This window comes from Colletotrichum spaethianum (genome assembly GCF_022836535.1).
Source record: "Colletotrichum spaethianum MAFF 239500 DNA, contig20, whole genome shotgun sequence".
NCBI classification, from domain to species: domain Eukaryota; kingdom Fungi; phylum Ascomycota; class Sordariomycetes; order Glomerellales; family Glomerellaceae; genus Colletotrichum; species Colletotrichum spaethianum.
Window position 1 is genome coordinate 769,852 of NW_026054790.1, and position 19,156 is coordinate 789,007.

The 19,156-nt window shown below is 49.3% G+C and overlaps 9 protein-coding genes across 9 annotated transcripts; 3 read left to right on the forward strand and 6 right to left on the reverse strand.

The window, feature by feature from the left end:
• Positions 1-830: 830 nt before the first annotated feature.
• Positions 831-2,574, forward strand: ColSpa_07905 (heterokaryon incompatibility protein 6, OR allele; the record flags this gene model as incomplete). Its single annotated transcript, XM_049274117.1, has 2 exons — positions 831-2,420; positions 2,461-2,574. The coding sequence occupies 2 exons, from the start codon at positions 831-833 to the stop codon at positions 2,572-2,574; spliced, it is 1,704 nt and encodes a 567-aa protein (XP_049130074.1).
• A 1,041-nt stretch (positions 2,575-3,615) lies between these two features.
• ColSpa_07906 (uncharacterized protein) lies at positions 3,616-4,041 on the reverse strand (the record flags this gene model as incomplete). Its single annotated transcript, XM_049274118.1, has 1 exon — positions 3,616-4,041. One exon carries the CDS (start codon positions 4,039-4,041, stop codon positions 3,616-3,618), a length of 426 nt encoding a protein of 141 aa, XP_049130075.1.
• A 947-nt stretch (positions 4,042-4,988) lies between these two features.
• ColSpa_07907 (uncharacterized protein) lies at positions 4,989-5,366 on the reverse strand (the record flags this gene model as incomplete). Its single annotated transcript, XM_049274119.1, has 1 exon — positions 4,989-5,366. The coding sequence occupies one exon, from the start codon at positions 5,364-5,366 to the stop codon at positions 4,989-4,991; it is 378 nt and encodes a 125-aa protein (XP_049130076.1).
• Positions 5,367-5,928: 562 nt separating this feature from the next.
• On the reverse strand, positions 5,929-6,471 carry ColSpa_07908 (uncharacterized protein; the record flags this gene model as incomplete). Its single annotated transcript, XM_049274120.1, has 1 exon — positions 5,929-6,471. The coding sequence occupies one exon, from the start codon at positions 6,469-6,471 to the stop codon at positions 5,929-5,931; it is 543 nt and encodes a 180-aa protein (XP_049130077.1).
• A 1,954-nt stretch (positions 6,472-8,425) lies between these two features.
• ColSpa_07909 (uncharacterized protein) lies at positions 8,426-8,748 on the forward strand (the record flags this gene model as incomplete). Its single annotated transcript, XM_049274121.1, has 2 exons — positions 8,426-8,570; positions 8,660-8,748. 2 exons carry the CDS (start codon positions 8,426-8,428, stop codon positions 8,746-8,748), a joined length of 234 nt encoding a protein of 77 aa, XP_049130078.1.
• Positions 8,749-9,786: 1,038 nt separating this feature from the next.
• Positions 9,787-10,491, reverse strand: ColSpa_07910 (uncharacterized protein; the record flags this gene model as incomplete). Its single annotated transcript, XM_049274122.1, has 1 exon — positions 9,787-10,491. One exon carries the CDS (start codon positions 10,489-10,491, stop codon positions 9,787-9,789), a length of 705 nt encoding a protein of 234 aa, XP_049130079.1.
• A 1,548-nt stretch (positions 10,492-12,039) lies between these two features.
• ColSpa_07911 (GATA zinc finger domain-containing protein 7) lies at positions 12,040-12,740 on the forward strand (the record flags this gene model as incomplete). The annotated part of the gene is made up of 2 exons (XM_049274123.1): positions 12,040-12,216; positions 12,276-12,740. 2 exons carry the CDS (start codon positions 12,040-12,042, stop codon positions 12,738-12,740), a joined length of 642 nt encoding a protein of 213 aa, XP_049130080.1.
• Positions 12,741-13,761: 1,021 nt separating this feature from the next.
• ColSpa_07912 (NmrA-like family domain-containing protein 1) lies at positions 13,762-14,784 on the reverse strand (the record flags this gene model as incomplete). The annotated part of the gene is made up of 2 exons (XM_049274124.1): positions 13,762-14,469; positions 14,533-14,784. 2 exons carry the CDS (start codon positions 14,782-14,784, stop codon positions 13,762-13,764), a joined length of 960 nt encoding a protein of 319 aa, XP_049130081.1.
• Positions 14,785-16,085: 1,301 nt separating this feature from the next.
• On the reverse strand, positions 16,086-16,499 carry ColSpa_07913 (uncharacterized protein; the record flags this gene model as incomplete). Its single annotated transcript, XM_049274125.1, has 1 exon — positions 16,086-16,499. The coding sequence occupies one exon, from the start codon at positions 16,497-16,499 to the stop codon at positions 16,086-16,088; it is 414 nt and encodes a 137-aa protein (XP_049130082.1).
• Between the last annotated feature and the right edge of the window lie 2,657 nt (positions 16,500-19,156).

Consider the following 19,156-nt stretch of genomic DNA (forward strand, 5'->3'; position numbering starts at 1 on the left):
TTCTCCCCTTGTTGTGTGTTGTGTCTAGAGCACGCTAGTAGAAAGAGGTGGTGGAGAGGGAGCGTCTCATCGAGTGCGAGTTGGGCGCCAGCACGTTTGCTCAGTTCTTCCCATCATTCTACTTGTCAGGCGGGGGACGGCGGATGACGCTGCTCTCGGTGAGGCTGCGGATACCCTCGGGATGATCAAACCCCATCCGCCACGAACTATAGGCTACTGGGAATCCCACGTGCATCCACCCCTTATCGCACAACAAGGCTGGACGCCAGGGAACCAACAGACAGTTAGCAACGAGGCAACCAAACCAGTAGGTCAGATGGGAGTCAGCACCTTGATATGCGCGGCATGACGCCGACAACGTGGGGAATTAACCAGGCTTGATTGGCAGCAAGTACTTGTTGTTGCCTTGAGTCCATATCGATGGCTGACCACTTGCTCATCTGAAAGTGGCAGGTGTTTTTCACAATGCTTGCTTTCGGTAAATATTTGTGGGGGCAGAAACCCAGCAAGTAGACACATCCGCCTACTGTTTGCGCCTAGCCCTTATCAAAGTTTCATCTCGGGCTTCGGGAACCTGTAGTTAATGTGCTCATAGCTAGCTTTCACTTCTTGGGCACAAGTAGCATAGCTAGATGATAAGAGCTACCTCTCTCGACTCCGAGTGAACAATGTAGCTTGATACACTTTATGATTAAATAGCATCAATGCCTCCTTGAGTTCGGCTTTCATCTTGCAAAGTCGGGTGGTTGTTTAGTATTAGAACTATCAGTATCAGCCGTAAAGGTCAATCGACAACACTTGGTTACCTCATTAAGTTTATCAAAGCCAGTATGCGTGAAGGAACCCTCTACCGTTACGAACCATTGAAGCCCCGGGGCAAAGAAATCAGAGTCTTCATCTTATACCCGGGCCTCTTCTTGGACGACGTTGTTGCTGAGATTCGCCACGTCGAACTCGGCCGGAGCAAGTACGAAGCCCTATCATATACGTGGGGACCTGCGAACCAAGACCATGGCAAGATATACCTCCAGCAATGCGCGCTTTGTGATAGTGACGGCCTCGGCGCTCTCCCGTTTGTCAACGTCAGGTCCACGCTCTTGACAGCTTTGCGATACCTTCGACTTCCTACTGTGCCACGAGTCTTGTGGATCGATAGTGTATGTGTGGACCAGGAGAACCTGGTAGAGCGGAATCGAGAGGTTGCCCGAATGGGCGAGATATACAACAAAGCAGAGCAGGTCATTGTGTGGCTTGGGCCTGACGATGATGACACCCCCGTCGCAATGGAGACAATCAAGTTTTTGAGTGAGGGGGTTATTATGGAGTGGCATCGTCGGCTGTTTACCACCGTCCCTGGAAGCGAAGCCGACCTGCTTCGGACCCGTTCTGATCAATCGACGTTGACGCTTGCACAATGGACCGCATTAAGGAGTCTCCTTACGCGGCCTTGGTTTACAAGGTTGTGGGTCCGGCAAGAGGTCGCGCTGGCATCAAGAGTTGTCGTCGTCTGCGGTGGTTTCCAAGCAGCATGGGAAGACGTCGAAAAGGTGGCAATCCTGCTGGAGCACTCCTCGACCAGAGTCCACATCCGTTTGAGGGACATACTCTTCGTCCGTTCGCTCTTTCAATTCCAAGGCTCCGATGAGCTCAGTTACATTCTGCACCGCTCCAGCTTCTGCGGATACTCGGATGCTAGCGACCTCGTCTACGCAAATCTTTCCACCTCCTCGGCCATCAAAGCGCTTCGCGTTGAGCCGAACTATGACATGTCTGTTGCTGCGGTATACAAGGACCTCACTATTCAATACATGCAGCATTTTGGCAATCTGGATATCCTCCGTTCTTGTGGTTCTCGGGATTTGCCGCCCGATTTCGAATCCTTCGTTCCCGACTTCGCTGTTGCGAAATCCGAGTCTCGACTTGTCAACGAATATGCGCATGGAGGCACGAGACATTTGCCAGTGATTGCTGAAGGAGGAATCACACTCAAACTAGAGGGGAAATACATTGGCAAGGTCAGCCATGTCTCCAAGTTCCGAAGGCCACTGGCCACGGGCTACGCTGATCGCGACAAAATAATTGACATCATCATGACCTACCGTCGCTGGGAACCGGCAGACCTCTTTACCGCGCCATATCCAACCGGAGGGACTTTGTTTGATGCCTTCATTGCGCTATTGGCCGGTGGTTCTTATAGGGAGGTCTACGGCGGGCCTCATTATCCAACAAAGGAGGAAGCCAAAGAGGCCTTCCTGGCAGTTGTTTGGTCCGGCGGACATGCCGACATGGTCGCTGAATCCAGATTCTGGGGTTACATTGGTGAGATTACTTCGGATCGAAGGGGCGAGCATTACTTTCGCACACGGGAGGGTCACGTCGGTACTACGCCGGGAGACGTCCAGACAGGCGATATTATCTGTGTACTGGCTGGAGGTAGTGTGCCATTTTTGTTACGTCCAGCGTTGGGAAAGACACAAAACGGGTGCTACCAGCTCGTGGGACCTTGCTACGTCGAGGGTGTCATGTTTGGAGAAGCGCTGCTTGGGCCGTTTCCAGAACCATGGCTATGCATGAGGGACGGGGGACTGGGCCGCTATTGGTGTTTCGACAATCGACAAGGCGGTAAGCGAACGTTGGAAGACCCCCGGCTCCGGCCTCTGCCTTCTCCATGGCAAGTCCATTATTGTGACATGGACTCGGAAAATGGTCCTTGTGGTGGAGATTGCCCGGAGCATCGCGACGACTACACTTTGAGCAGCCGCTATTTCTTTAACAAAGAATCCGGGCAACGAAGTAAGAATGACCCTAGGCTTAACATAGCTGGCCTAGAGGAAGGTGGGATCGTTCTCGATACTTTTACATTGACTTGATATCCACCAGGCTCGAATTCCGGTGACTGAGTAACTTCAAGGTAATTATATGATTAGCTGGGAACTTTTTATACATGCTGCGCATGATTTGGTGACTAATGGTAAGACATGGCCTTCTAACCCTTGGTTGATAACAATACGAAGATATGTTGAGTTGAAGAAAGGGGAGGGTGGGTTTGTGTAGCAGCCGTCAGGAGAAACTTGTCTCTGTAGTGCTGTGTTGTAGTTATGTGCATGATTGGTTATCAACAACTATAATCAGCCTTTGAGACCTTAGCCCACTCTTACTATCAATCTTGAAGCAGTAACGATGGGAGAGTCTCAGCAGAAGGTTAGGGTGGATTCCGTGGACGATAGTGCCATACTGCATTTCTATACACCTGACTTGTTCGATATTAATGGCCTTAAGAGCAGAAAGTCCTCCATCCAAGCCGGTTCTCCAACGAGCCCAACCGCGGGCTGAAGCGATACAAACAAGCAAGTTTCGGGTTAAACCGCCGTAATGATGGGGTATGGGCGCTCGATAGCAGTCGTATGGTGCTGCGAAAACACGAGTCTCTGTGGGGACGGCGATAAAGCAGAAAGGCATGTCGGTAACCACAGTCATGTACAACGTCGGGGCACTGCATCCTGTATGTTAATTCAGCAGTCAGATTATACGGGGAATCAAACTCACATGTCCCATGTTCACCCAGTCCAGATCACGGTTACCTTCTTCTCATATCGAACGGCCACGCCGCCTCGATCAAGACCACCAGTCAAACGCATCCTTCTTCTTCTTCTTCTGCAAAGCCAGCTTCTGCTTAATCATCTTACGGGCCGAAGCGGACGCCTTGGCCCGGCCCTTGACGTCCGACTCGTCCCAGATGTACTGGTTCTCGAGGAACCAGACATGGTGAAGTTCGTGTACGCGCTCCTTCTTGGCCGCGAACTTGGCGCGGATCTTGTCGCTGACGGCCTTCATTCCCTTGGCCTTCCACTTGTTCAGCTCGTTGGGTCGCACTCCGAAGTCGACCATGAGGACCGAGTACACCATTGAGAGGTGGGCCCGATCGATGCCGGAGAAGCACTTGTCGAAGCCGAAGTCGGCGAGGACGCGCGGGTCCGTTGGGATCTCGTCGTTGCGGAGGGCGGCGGAGAGGCCGTGGGCGGTTGTGTCTCTACCTGCCATCTTGCTCTGGTGCGGAATATGTCTTCGAGGTGTATTGCAAATATGTTGTGCGAAGGTGCGAGGTGCAAGATGGGGATGTGGCGATCGTTGGGAAGGTGAAGGGGATATTGGATTTCCGCATAGTGCAAGAAGGAGCTCTGGAGGAGGGGTCTTTCTGGAAGGAATCTGGTTCTGCCTGGTCAGCGGATGAGGTGACGACTAGGCGACGATACCGCCTGTCACCAGGCTGAGATGCAGTTGAAGTGCAGCGGCACCTCCTGTCCCGGTTGTGCTTACACGACATGGGCGGAGTTGTGAAGTTTCCAAGAGATCTCGTAAGATTAGTGTAATACCAGTTCAGATCACGGACGCTTTGCCGCCCTCATCTTCAAGTTTCCATATTCGAGTTCCAAGTAGAAGGTCTCATAGGTAAGAAAATTCGAGAAGGAACATCGTCACTGTCCGTATTCTTTGTTCACATTATTGTTCACAATAAAGAAAAAACCGTAGGGCCCAGATACAACACAGTCCATCATCTCATCCAGTCATTAGAGGTTCGAACACGGGTTTCGAACAGCTGAAATCACTTTGTGGTTCTACCAATACTACCCGGATCCCAATAGATCGGTCCGCCTTCCTTGTAGCTTCCCTCATCCTTGCCAATCTTTTCCATCTAAGCCAAGAGTCCTTTCGTTCACGTCGGGTCCGACTAAGGAGACATCAATGGGTATTTTCTAGGAAACTGCAGGTCTTACTCATATGAGAGCTGGTCGATGGATGTTGGGATGTCGGTCAGCTGAGACGTAGCGTAAACGGACTAAGCAAGCCGGTCTGGCTTGTCAAATAAGAATCCCGACTGCTGGACCACGTAGCCATCAGCCCTTCTAACCACCTAGTGAGAAGAATGGCACTTATGCTTAATTCTGGTCCATGGGCCTTAGCAACTGCTGCCTGGTTCTTAACGTTGCTTAGTCCTCTGACTTTGCCTGTGCGGTGGATGGCTCGGCCGCAGCAGCCTTTTCCTGGGGCTCAGGAGCATTCCATATATGTTTGGCTTGATAAAACCATAAGAGGAGAGGCTTATGAACCCTATGGGATTTCAACTCGAGCTTTTCCCGTATATTCGCAGCCAGATCTTTCTTCCCCTGCTTCATCCATTCGTCCAGCGTCTTGGGCTTGACGCCGATGTTGACCAGCAGCGTTTTGTATACTCCCAAGAGGTTGCTCATATCACTGGCAGTGTGGCAACGATCGAAACCATAGTCCTTCTGGATTTTGGTATCGGTTGGGAGCTCGTCTAGAGCGAGAACCGAGAGGAGGTCGTCCGCGGTGGTCTTTTGAGTCATTCTGCTTTCAAGGGATGTCTGTAGTGGGAGGATTTCAGTGACTTCCAAAGCCAATATGGACGCGAGAAATTGACCAAAGAACGATATGACCTGAAAAGAATCGATGGAGAGGTGCGTCGGGCGTTGATGAGAAACAATTCTCTTGGGCAGTAAAGGGGTAATCTAGTATATATCTCCCCAGATAGAACCTGGAGACATCATCGCGAATCAGTGACCCAAAAGGAATAGACAGACTGACTCACAATGCTAACAAGGTTGTTTGTGAAGAAACAGAAAGTTTCAATCGGTTTGTTCACATATTTCCCCAGACAAGCCAGGAAGAAGGTGTTGGTGCGAACCAAGCCCGAGACAACACTTTTCTTCCACAGCTTGCCAGAAACGTCTTGCAAACAGCACAAGTTATTGACATTTTACATCAAGCGAGACTCTTTTGTCTTTGTTCACAACACAAACGCCTGTTAAGCGTCGCTTATGACAGTTATAGAATGCTACAGAACAGACAAACCATAGTTGCATCCTTGGTTGCGTGCCAGTGGCACCGGCTAACGAACCTCACAGCATGCTAATAAGGTACGTTGTACTCTCCGCTCTTCCACTTGCGTGCCATTTCGATCAGCCAGCACTCCCTCTCTATCTCCGTCTCAAAACCTGTCTCCATCCCCCCATCAGTCTTATCAATCGCCAGCTCGATCTCCTCGCGACTCATGCCCTTCCACTCGATCGGCCACTTTTTGCGATTCTCCAAGGCGTCAAACCGGAACACGGGAGTGTCGTGGCCGTACTGGTCGCACCGAAAGATGGACTGGTGCTCCATGAACCACGTCATTCGCTCCTCGGAGATGCGCATGGGGTTGGCCTCGAAGACTTGCTTAATGTTTCGGTAGAGCTTAAGGTCCGTCAACCACACCTGGATATCCCGGTAGTCCCAACCGAGGTCGAAGACGAGGGTGTTGTAAATGCCCAGGAGGGCGAGTCGGTCGGCTTCGGACTCGAGGCGGGTGAAGTACCAGGTCTTAAGGGTGTTGAGATCGTGGGGCAGCTTACTTGCGTCCTGCATCCGGGAGAGAAATTCGGGGTGAGCCAAGACGGCAGAGTGGTAGTCCATCTGATTGTTTATTGTATGGAGCTAACTGGGATTTTAAGATGTTATATAGGTGTGTTGATTTGAGATGAGTTGGAATAGAGATTTGAAGTTTGAGTAGGAGACGAGGTACTATTTTATGCCAAACTTCGAATGTCTGAAGGAATAGCCCCTAGTCTTCATTGGTTACAACAGGGTAGAGAATCGGGATGACATGAAAATTTGATGGCATGAGAATTGTGTTCTGAGGATTTTTGCTTTGTCAATTTATGTCCAAGGTTGTCCATTCAGAATCGATTAAGAACTTCCAATGTTTCTTCCCAGGGAGAAGAGACCCATATGAATATTTAGCTGTGGCCTTTGTTAATGTCAACATCGCCATGGTCTGAATACTGAATGTTACTAAAAGGGCTGTCGTTTCAAGTCTTACAGGATCTATTTAGGCAGAACACGCCTTTGAAAACCAGCTGTATTATTGACTTTATACTAAAGTGAAACCTCAAAGATGATATTTCCGTCTCCGTCGTCCTTTGTGTCCGCGATAATTATTAAGTAAATGGGGCTCAATCCACAATCTTAACACTGGCTCAATTAGGGAATCGACCGATTTGGATAGATCGATGGATATTAGAGGGCCCAGCGATTCAAGGGGGTGGCGCCAATGCCCATTTCAGCACGAATCACATTTTGACCAAAGTACATGAACTCACAACACCTGGAATGCAGGACAAGAACCTCGCCTATGGACCCGGGCCAGCGAAAGCGCCTAAAAACTCACAGCTTCTGGTCCTTGAGGCTGATGCAGCGATTTAAGCCGAAAGCCTTGGCAGTCTGCGGATTGGTCATAACCCCTCCCAAGTTGATGTCCTCAACTTGATTCACGGAGGAAATAGCCTGCACAGAGGTAGCGTCGATTATCTCATTGTGTTGACAGGTTTCTGCTGAGGAGCGTCGTCAGCGTTGTCCCATTTCGATATTAATGTGGGTGTTGACCGTCTGCCTATAGAAGACTTGCTCTAGAGAAAGCTTACTTGATAGCTCCATTGTGAACATCTATGCGATGTGTGTCTCTGCTGACTTGAAGATCAATCTGTTCGATTCTGCATTTCTTATCCGGTCCTCTAAGGTCGATCTTTGCCCGTCTGTGAACGCTTTCTGCTTCTGTATAAGCTTTTACCCCTCCTCGTTTATTTTTCCTCCTCCTCGACGGTTCATCTTTCTGCCTTATAGGTCTTTTGCGAACTGGACTTTCTTCGATCAAATCCCGAAATTTTTGCCTTCAATAGATTCATAAATCAAAGCCACTAGGTAAAATCACTCGCCAATTGAAGCAATGGGCAAAACCACTACTGAAGGACCGGACGTCTGTAAATGCTGCTTCTTGACATTGAATGCCGTCGCTGAAGTGCCACATCCATATTTGGCTGCCCCTAAAATCCCTCACCCCCAATCACTTTCACCGATCCCATCGACGCTAGCTAGCCTGGCCAGCTGCAACCGCGGACGCTAGGCTGGGGTCTAATAACTAGGTAAGGGGATGCAGTTCCTGAAGGATCGAGTTGAACATAAGTCCACCAGACCACACTGATATAAAGTGGGTTCAACACGATTCCTTCAGTTCAGGTGTCCTTGGCTTTATCACTAATTGGATAGCATAGATTGCCTGTGACGAGTGTAGGATAAATAGGAAGGTGGTTTTGGGGTTCGGCTCGATCTATTGGCCAGGTCACGCTATTCGACAACGGTTGCAGAATCCTTCGGCGTCAGAAATTAGCATTGTCACGGTTGTGTTCTACGGAACGTACGACAGAACAGTAAATAGTACAGAATATAAAACAGCGATGAGTTCTGATTGGAATCAGAACACACGGTATAGACTCGACATCCATGTGACCTACATGTACTCAATCACCTAATTACCAGTGAACTAAGGATCACAAATTCCCCGACTTTGGATATTGCAACACCAATAGCCATCATGAAGTTTTATAGTCTCGCGCTTCTCGTCCCCTTTGTCTCGGCAGCGTGTATTCCAGACCAAGACCACATTAGCATCGAATTCATGAGGAGCACCTTCAGCGAGTATGAGACTCAAGAGTTCTGCCTGGCTCCTGGAAGTTGTGGTTAGTCTACTTGTCATCGGGATCGCCAATGCTCGAGCCTACCTTCGTGGGTCCCAAATACCACCATTTAACCTAACGAACCTTTCTAGTGAACATGCAGAGTGTTCCTGATAGCTGGGCTCAAAAGGCGAACTGGATTATCATGAAGGGAAACACTTGCGTGACGTTCTACAAGTAGGTTGCCTCGATATAAATTCTCTGTATATCTTCTTTCTCGCGAAGAAGCTGACATGCAACTCACAGGGACTACAACTGCCCACAAGGTGTTGATACTTGGGAACCACCATGTAACAGTGTAGATTGGTCAGCATTTATCCTCCAAGACTGGCAGAACGGCGCGATGAAGTCGTACACAGTCTGGAAGCAGTGATGTCAGCGGCATGATGCTTTTTGCATTCCTTATAGCCGTATCTCTTCATGTATATCCTGCCAGGAAAGAATGCTAGTAACAGAAGTTTGAATAGACGTGACAGAATGTTTGAAATGCAGCTTCGTATTAAAGCTTCAAATGGGTTCAGCTTACGAGCCCATTACGAGACTTTGAAGTCGCCAAAAATTGCACAACTAATACTATGCTCTGTATTGATGGGTCTCTTGGGGCCGAGACTGCAAGAAAAAATATTCAAAAGGCGGCTTAATATGCAAATTCACGATGGATGTAGCACTGAATCCTGAAGAAAAAGTTCGGAAAGAAACCAGCACACTGTTCGAATGCTGCTATTGGTAGATATGCATTCAAAGATGACTGCTGTTATCTATGTCTGGAAGGAATCCAGCCACGTCAAGTGCAGCATCGCAAAGCAGCTTAATGGCTATATCCCAAACTCCTTTCGCTCTTTGGTGAACGGCCAATCCTGGATCATCATAGCCAGAACAATAACTTGTCTAGAGCTTCCAGTTTCGGCCGCTACTCCATGGGGCTGTAGATGTTTCGACCCTGCATAAACATAGTTAGCACCAGTATGAAATGGGACTCCTAATGGCTCACTGTTGCGTCTTCACCAGCTAAGCCAGGATAACATTGAGAAGTATCGTGCCTTCCGGTATGGCAATTGGTATTTCCATAGGCGATTACCAATCGTGCAATGAAATAAATCTCCGTCTCTTTGCAGATGAACCACAAAGGATACTATACAATTTAGGTCAGTTCATTTAAATTTCACATGCGTTGCTGGTGTGAGCTTACCTGGATGAAGGGCCGAGCAACGCGCCCTTGCTACCCTTTGTTTAACTCATACCACTTCCGGCGACTTTTTCTGGCAGTCTTGGGTTGACGAAGAGTCCCGGGCAGGTCTGGCTTCCTGCTAGTTTCAGGTATCGTGTTCTCAGCCGCTTTCGTGCTTTTCTTTTCTCTGGACTCAAAACACTTGCTTGACCGATAAGACAAAGCTTCGTTCATGACTCTACCAGAAGACCCTGCCTCTTCCGCTGCTTGCGGTTTCTCCGGAAGGTCCCGACGTCTACGCTCAAGTTGCCTGGCGTATTCCTGACCAGCCTGGGCCCAGGCGTCGTGATCGCATTCGAAACCCCAGACATAGAGGTGGTCCCTGGCAAATTGATATTCGCTCGGCGCGGTATGACGCCGCAGCTTCAGTGTCGCAATAATATTCTCGCCCAGGTTTTTGTGGCCCTTGGGGGCCCACTTGCGAAGAGTCTTGGACGGCACATTGAGGGATCTGTAGACGCCGAGCAACTTGTATTCGTCATGAGGCAAGAAGCTGAGGAGGTTGTCGAAGCAGAAGTCTGATCTTGTCTGCGGGTCTGTGGGTGGCTTGTCCCTTGAAATAGCTGTGGCGAGGACGTTGACAGTGGCTATTCCGTAAGCGGACTTGCCTGAAGTGAGCTTGGCCTTCTCGTTCCGTGTTGCCGAAGGCTGCGTATCGTCCTTGTTGACGCCTTTGATTTTTGAGACGGAAGACATATTAGTTCCTTTCTAACGTGTCAATTTTATGCGGTGATCATGGTTAAAGGCCAAAATGTTGATAAGAATGCTGCTGCAGGCAGTCAGACAGCTCGCGGTTTTTCTGTCTAGCTGAAGAAAGCCTAATAACCTGCAGATTCAAGAGGTATAAAGAAGTAACTTGAAATTGAGGAGCATGCTGGCCAGAAAGCGAAGCAATTGAGCTGTTGGAAAGGCGCTCAAGCAGTAGCTCTTGCCTAAAACTGGTTGGTCAGACATCGTGGTGCAGAGACGATAGGTTCCCCGAGCGATAAGTCGGGCCTGCACACTCCAATGAAGAGCAACTAGAAAATGAGGGAGATTGATCATAAGCTTGTTTCCTGCTTCCCTCAGCGTCGACCGCTCTTTCCTTCTTCGTGTTCTACCTTGCTAATTACCAGCGTTGTCACCAGATTGCACACCGTATTTGACAACAATACTTATCGTAGCCTAACCTACAATGCGGGCTTGATTTCCCAATTATTCCACTCAAGAGAAATAAAATTGGTCATCATGCATGGAAGCAACATGGGAGAGTTCAGCAAAATGCTGCTTGAATACGGTATATCGGAGCCGAGCATTATTTCTTCCTAGAGCTCGGCCGAGTGTTTGGATGGGGGAATGAAATGAGAAAGCGAAAGAAAATAAGGATGGACACATTGCCCTATCCAAGCATGGGAATCAGGTTGACCATGAATCTTTGCGATGGAGTAAAGATCGCCACATGCTTACGGGTGATTGGTTGGGCCAAGGTAATAAAAAGCTAGGTAGGCAGGGGGTGGCTAGCGTCTTACAGAGTCTTCGATTGCTCAATCGACACTGTTGGCCAAGCTTGACAGTGACATTGCAGCTCCAAAGCTTGGCTAAGTCTGGCTCAGCGTGTAGCCAACCACATCATCCCATTGATTGTACAGTAAGTCAAGCGAGGATCCCTTGAACCAAGAATCCTGCAACCCTCACGCCCAAGGCTGCCTTTGTGGAATGCCCCCTCCAACCCCTCCCGCGATCCCGATCGCATAATCATGTGGTTGTTTTCCGTTGGAGTTTGCCCAAGTCATTACACAGGCAGCGCGGGGCTTGTTAAGTATTGCATGCGTTCAGTGAGCGGCAGCCTAACTTCTGTCAACTGATTAGGAATGGGGTAAGCCTGGGCTACTATCACCAATCAACAAGTATCCTGGCTCGCACCTCGCCATGATTGGAGGAGGCCCTGCCGATCACAACACCAGTTGAAGTTTACCCTGCTGACTGTACACGGCTGTAAGCGTTGAGCTTCACACGCCACCCAAAAGCAGACCCCGTGCAAGACCCCTCTTTTTCTGGAATCGATTCCTCTTATAAGCTCGATGCCCCATCCCCTCAGCGCCCGATCCCTCACAGAATTCTCGATCTCTACACCACATTCCCCCGTTTTTGATCGTCCTACTATTTCCTCATCTATCAGCGCCCCGCTCTTACGCTTACTCATCCGCTCTTCTCACTCATCAACGGATTCTACTCCGTATCTTTCGGCCGAGTCGCTTCATTTCAATGACTTGCTCCGAAACTCACACTGCCGTCCGCACCACCACGGACTTGGCCATTCCTATTCGGACAATTGACATCGTCTCCATTGGACAGTATCCCACGCGCGATGTGGAGTGCTCTTCCGACTCTCTGGTTCCCCTGTCCCTGAATCAACTGAAAGCAGGCGAGATCATTCAACGGGTTCGTGCTCCGCTTCCACATCATGCAGGTACGATCACAGAACGCTGACATTTCATCAGATGCACAGCGATGCGAACAACCTCCTCTGTAGCATCCAGGGTCTGCTCCATTACCGCACCCTATCCGCAACCGGCGGCGGACATATCGTCCCCAATACTATCCTCGGGAATCCCAAGCTGCTCAACGTACAGCGTCTATCACAAGAAATCACCGGTGACATGGGCGAGCTGGTCGCACTCTCGCGCAGGGAAGCGAAAGACACAATGCGAGACCTTGGACAGGCGCGCAAGATGCGGCGTAATCATCGTGTGATGGAGCGCCATAGGGCCCATCACCCCGACATGAACAGCCCAGTCCAGCTCGTCTGCCACACCTGCAATGCCAGGCGCACTCCGCAATGGCGCAGTGGCCCGGCCGGTCCCTGCACCTTGTGCAACGTGTGCGGACTAATCCACGCCATGCGGCTCCGGAAGCAGGGACGCATTAGGAGCAAGAAGGTTTCGGCATCATCCTACATTTCATGAATGCCACGAATGCTGCGTGTTTTTACAACGGAGGGTTAGCTTTTGATTACCTTTTCCCCTTTGTATCTCTCGCCCTCTAGGGCCATGGGTTTGATTTTGGTTCTGAGTTTTGTTGCATTGTTTCTGGGTACGATACCACATGATACCAATATTTGCTTGCGGGTCAGCATCGGCGTCCAGGGAGTTGAGGAGAAAAAAACAGGCGAGACTCCGATATCACAGAGCGTAACGGACAGCCGAGGAATTGATTTTTAATGAGATGTTTAAGACATCAACAACAACTTTGCAGAATCGCATCCTTTAAAATCTGTATTTAACCGCACGGTGTCTCTTGACGCAATCTCATGCCGGGGTTCTCTCGGGGGCATCTCCTGGTTAAGGCTTGACAGCATCGCCTCGATTATATCCAAATCACAGACGCAGCTGCAGCCTGCGCATGTAGGCTGGTCCCTACCACCTTCACGATGGAGGGCGGGAAGGCGTTTGCTATTTAGTCGCTCAGGTCGGCAACGCTTTCTATTGGTTAATCCGGGAACACGCCTCAGGTTCGGGCAGTGCTGGATTTGACACACATATGTCAAAAAAGGATGCATCCAAAGTTCGTCTCGTGTATAGCACCAACTTAGACGTCCTCAACCACAACTTTGACACATAATAGCCTTTTCTATGCTGATCGCAACTTGATTGGATACGTAACCAACATCTGACCAGGTTTCTAACCAAATTTAGTAAGTAGCGCAGAAATGTGCTTTCAAACCTTCTTGAAGGCTCAATAGATCAATTGGATGTGACTATTTGCATACTGAGTGCGCTGAGCTAGACCTGAAAAATATATTTGTATCACCTGGAATAGACTGGGAATCCCCTGAACATCCCCCGCTGGACTCCTAACGTGACGCAATAATGTTGACGTATTCCAACTCCCCGGTTGTCTCTCAATAGCAATCGAGAGCTCCCATCGAGAGGTGTCACAGCCATGCCTTGACGCTTGGCATAGCCGGCTATGAGCACTGCTGGCAGACTAGTTGAAAACTCCGCTCCAGTCCTCATTCTGGCAGTACTCCTTGAATGTCCGTGGCTCGCGTGCTAGATTTGCCCGGTTGCTGTGGATATAGGTAGCTTCCCAGAACGTGTCATGGAACTTGTACATCTCACTCATGTCGTCGATGATGTGAGGTGGCAAACCCGCCTTCGACATAGCCGTTCTGCTTTCCTCCTCCGTAATTTTTTTGTACGAGATCTTCTTGCCGATGACTGTGCCAAGCATTCGGACCTGTTCTGTCAGGTCAAGCCACTCCCCATATGCCGAAATGACTTTTCCGTCCCCTTTATTAAACTCGTCCGATTCGATTGCCAACTGAACAAAAAGCCCGAGATCATGAGCCGTGTCGATCAGGGGTATTTTCGCGGTCTCAGACCAGGTGCCGTCTATGATGTAGGACCCATCTCCGCCAGGTCGCGGTCTCATGAAGGTTGTATAATTATTCATGTAGCCACCAACATGGATGTCAACGAATGGAACACCGACCTCGCGGGCATAGTCCGAGATGGCCGCCTTAGAGTCGAAGTGATACACTTTAGTAAGCCTCCCCCCTGATGCTTTGGTAGCGCTTGGCTCAGAGGAGACGAGAAGCAACTTAACGCCAACCGCTTTGGCACAGTCGACCATGAGTTTCCCTTCCGCCTCTTCTCTGTCCTTATCCATGTGTTCCCAGTAGTTTGTGACGATCTCAGGAGAAAGCAGTCAGCACTGGTAGAAGGGCACCGCAGTCTCGGAAGGGTATTAGCTTACAAAAATATAGGTCGCACCACGAAAAGCATTCTCGATCTCGGCCGCATTTCCCACGACGAGGTTACATGATGCAACCTCGACGCCTCTGTCGGCCAAAGCCTTTGCTTTCGGTTTGGATGAGTCTCTGGTGATTCCTCGCATACGATAAGACCTCGCCGACGCTTGCAAATTATCAATGACACTGCCACCCTGTATGCCAGTCGCACCCACGACGACAATGAGGGGAGCAGAAGAGTCAGTTGAAATGGTCATGTTGGTTACTGATGGTTTAGGGTGATCACGAAGGTATTATTTTGGTATGGAAACAAGGAATTGTGTTACCTTGGAGCGATGAGGGCGTTTGGTAGGGAGATAATAAATGAAAGGCGAATTTATCAGAAGAATATCTGTAGACACAACAAGTCTAGCTTTCAGGCCTACAAGGTACTATAACACCTCTTTTCAAAAAGCTACTGCAAAGCATTCCATGGGTGAACGGGCTTGCCGTTAGGCTTCGGGACCGACAGAAAGTCATTCCCCGAAGACCAACTTGGCAGCGTCATAAATCGGATAAAGAATTGGGTTGATTGATAATCAGCCTACGCATACAATGAACGTGGGGACTAAGGCGGCATCCACTTGACTACTGGTGTTGGCATACGGACATTCGAAATTCCATGTGTTCAATCCCGCGGGTCCCGAGCAGCGGTGCGCCGATGCCTCCCACAACTGCACAGCGTTGCACCTTGGCTTGCATCGAGGGCGAGCATGGGGCTTCAAGTGCCAAGGTCACGAGCCAGTAGCTTAGTTTACGCCAATGCTGTGAGGCTTGTGTTCAACATTCTGCGCTTGCATGTTTGTTAAATGGCGACTTGTAGTTTCCAAGAGTTAGAAAAATGAATTCTTGGTCTCCTACGTTTCTTAGATCTTTTTGGGGACATGTAATGCCCACTGCGGACTCAAAACACCATCTAGGATTGGGGTTTTAGAGCAAGTCCTCGTATATCCGGTGTTATCCCTCGTATTATGCGCAACCTGTTGGTTTCCAGGCTGCTGGGTGAGAATCATTACCCCTCGTAAGGTCGTTTTGCTAGCAAGCTGTTCCTGTAATCAGTGAAAGACGTTGCCAAGTCGCCTCCTTATAAGGAAGGCCGGCTTCACATGTAAGCCCGGCAACAGAGCTAGTGTTCTTACTGTGCATAGACCTGAAGCAGCGGGACCCTGCTCGCGCTAGCAGAGAGCCCCTGCTGAAGAGGGAACGGCAATCCACCGCCTCGTTCTCGTCGAATTGAAGAATGGAGAGAATGGTTCAACGCAGTGCTGCTAAAAGTGTCGCGAACTGTTCCCTTTTTATCCAATTCAGCCTAGGAAATCTAATGATTCTATCGTTACTGCCTTCCCTTTGATTGACGTTGTCTTTCATGCAGGCCGGTGGCTTCCACTTGCAGAACTACAATCGTATCAGAAGCCTTGTTGACCAATTGCGAAATCCAGCGCCAGAACACAAAACATTTGAAGCATCGGGTCTGCGATGACGGAATATAATTATCATCTTCCTTCAAGTGAAATTGTGCTCAAGCTCGGTATCTATCTACAAAGATTGACTCTTTGGTCATCAGAGTATGCGCTGACTCTGCTTCCATGAACCCACTATGCTCATCAACTTGAATCTCGGCCATAGCCTCCAGAGTCGTTTGATCCTGAGCAGTTCTCCCATTAACCCACATACAGGTGTACAAGCTGTAGTTGCCTGTCTCCTTCATCCCTCTCTCCTTGCGCAGTTCCTTCACCACTTCTGCGCTATCATCGCAGGGGTGATTTCGAATGTACTTCTCGAAACCCATCACCAACGCCCATCTACGCACCAAGGGCGCATGGTTGTTGACCCAGTACTTCATGCTCGAGCCACGGGCTATCTTGGGGAAGGCAAAAGCAAGCCAGGTACTGTTGTACTTGGAGGCAATGACCTCAAGTCCCGGGCTAGCCATGATTTGAGGGTGTTCAATTACGAAGAAGAGCTCTGAGTTTCCAAAGTCGACATATGGCTCTTCGTCTTCAAACAATGCCCGCCAGATTCTCCTTCCTTCCTTCTTCGGAACGATAGAAGGCGATAAAGTCGTCAAGGGAACAGTCAAAGGCGTATTCGTCTACGGCATTGAAGGGTGGCTCATTCTGAACTGAGAGACGGGGGCGGCTACTGCGGATGGCATCGTCCAAGTTGCCCGAAACACGGTGTGATTGGGTGTATTTAACGAGATGAAGTGGTGTTTGGAAAGACGCGACTAACGGACCGTGGTGATCGCGCCAACGTTTTTGGAAGTCGTCCACAGAGATGGAAGGCCTTTGGCGGATGGCGTAAGTGAGTTTGACTACCATGGTGTCGGTGTTTTGTCATTAACATTTGAGACGATATGTGACCTCAAAACATTGAAGGACTATCTAGGGCAGCGGGTTTTATAGTGTAGGTGAGTAAAGCCTTACCGATCAATCGACTGGAAGCCGGAAGGCTGCACCCCTCTCTTACCTAACCCGTTCCCCTGTAGTTGAGTAGTTGAAGGTAGACATGACTCGACCGAATGGATGCGTCGGTATTACAACCCAGTTAGGATGTGGTTTTGAGTCGGAACATGTACCCTACAGAGACTTGACCGAAGATCGGGTGAACCTAGAGCTCTGAATAGTGAGCCAAAAAACACGTCTATGGCGGCACCTGTATTTCGAGAAGTACAAGTCAGAAGGCTGGCTCGGGTACTTCAGGGACCTGTCATCTCCGGGTCCCGAGGCGAGGCTCAATAATGCCATAGCACTGCGAACTCCGCCTGCTCTAATGTACGAACTATTCGAGCCTGAGGAAATAGAAGCGGGAACGTGGGTCCTGACGGCGGAAAAGGAGTTTTCAGGAACTCAGCCCAAGCGGAGGACTTAGACTTACAAATCTATCCCACCGGGTGCGGCCCCCATGTTTTGCCAAGGGTGGCGTAAAGCCGATCAAGGTTATGGACCGATTAGACTCATCCAATCAAACCGAGTTCAAATATACTTCCAAATGTGTCGGCAATCTCCATTGATAAGTAGTGATATATCGTAATCTAGCCCTTTCCAGCTTCCAGGGCATCCCTAAGAAAGCGGCGCCGCATCATCCATTGGCCCACTGCCTACCGAAGCCCTGGTGCATACTGGAAGAAAAAGCTAGCACTAGTGTATGTCGTATCTTTAATGTGTAAATGATTCTCAACGTCTTTCATTTCCCGCCTTCACCCGATGCCGCTGCCCTCAACCTTTTCTAGAGAATGTGGATGTTGATATAGCCTTTATTTAATATGCTCGTACATCAACGCATGATCGCAGTCGGATTCAGACCAATTCAGTTTGGGCTGAGCAACCCATCGTGTGATTACAACAAAGCAATGATGTTTCTAGGCTATATTCGATCTCGTCACTACTGATACTCGAAATTTAACGAATCAAAATCACCAACCCGAAACCAAAAAACCAAAAGTCGAAAGCAGGTTTCTTAGGCGAGGCTTGAGGTGCTTTCCGAACATCTTGTCTCTTTGGGATTTTTTTGATGCTGTACAGTCTGTCATTTAAGATAGACTAGGGCAACTACTGACGGTTGGTTTTGCCACCGCGGTGTCAACTCAACCATATGAACCTTTTTCACGTAGCCCCGCACATACCCTGAAACCCAACCAGGTCTGGAACTCGACAAGCCTCAAAAGACATCTGGAAAGGCTTAATATGTGAATCCACGTGCGACGGCTAAACCCCACATCAACCTGTAAAGAATTGCCACACCTCAGAGGGCTTTTTTGCACGAACTTTATGCCAGGTCAGTAGCCCAACCCAAATCACCCACCAGTTTTCTGCTCTTCTTGGCTTTTCCCACCTAGCCCGTTCAAACTCGATTGCCATCTTGCGGTGAAGCTCCCACCGTTCAGTCCCGGCTAGGCCAATCCCAAAAAATGGAGCCCTCCAATCGTGATGTTGTGAAGCCAACTGCCAAAGGCTTCGAAATCGTATTCACTGGAACTTCGGATACCGCCTCATTACCTCTACGTATGACACACGGCAAGAATCACGGAAGTGTCTCAATCCCGTTGTCCTTGAATCAACTCAGGGCAGGGGAGCTTCTTCAGAGGGTATCGCAAACTCCACTGCTACTGCTTCAATACCCAGCAGGACTGACACTTGGTTGCTCAATGCTAGGTAAACGAAGATGTGAGCCTCCTTCTTGAAAAGATCCAGAGTTTACTTCAATCCAACTTCTTATCGGGCGGCAGCAACAAATGGAACAGGATACCTGGTGTGATTGTCAGCCAACCGAGCCTTATTCGTGCGCAGACGTTGTCCCAACACTTTGCTATGAACATGGACGAACTTGTGTCGTTGTGTCATAGAAACGCTTCGAACGTTGAGCGAGACTTTGAACAACATTCTCATTGTCAACAGCCACGGCGAATGCGTCGAAAACATAAAACGGACTCTGCCGCGTCCTACTGTTACCCTCAAAAAGTATGGCTGGCCCTGATTTCATACAAAAAAAAGGCATTTCACACTAACCAAAACGGTGCCTATCGACATTCCTGCATAAGCTTGTGATATGATTACTATGACATGACAGACTCAGAAACAAATGCTCGCA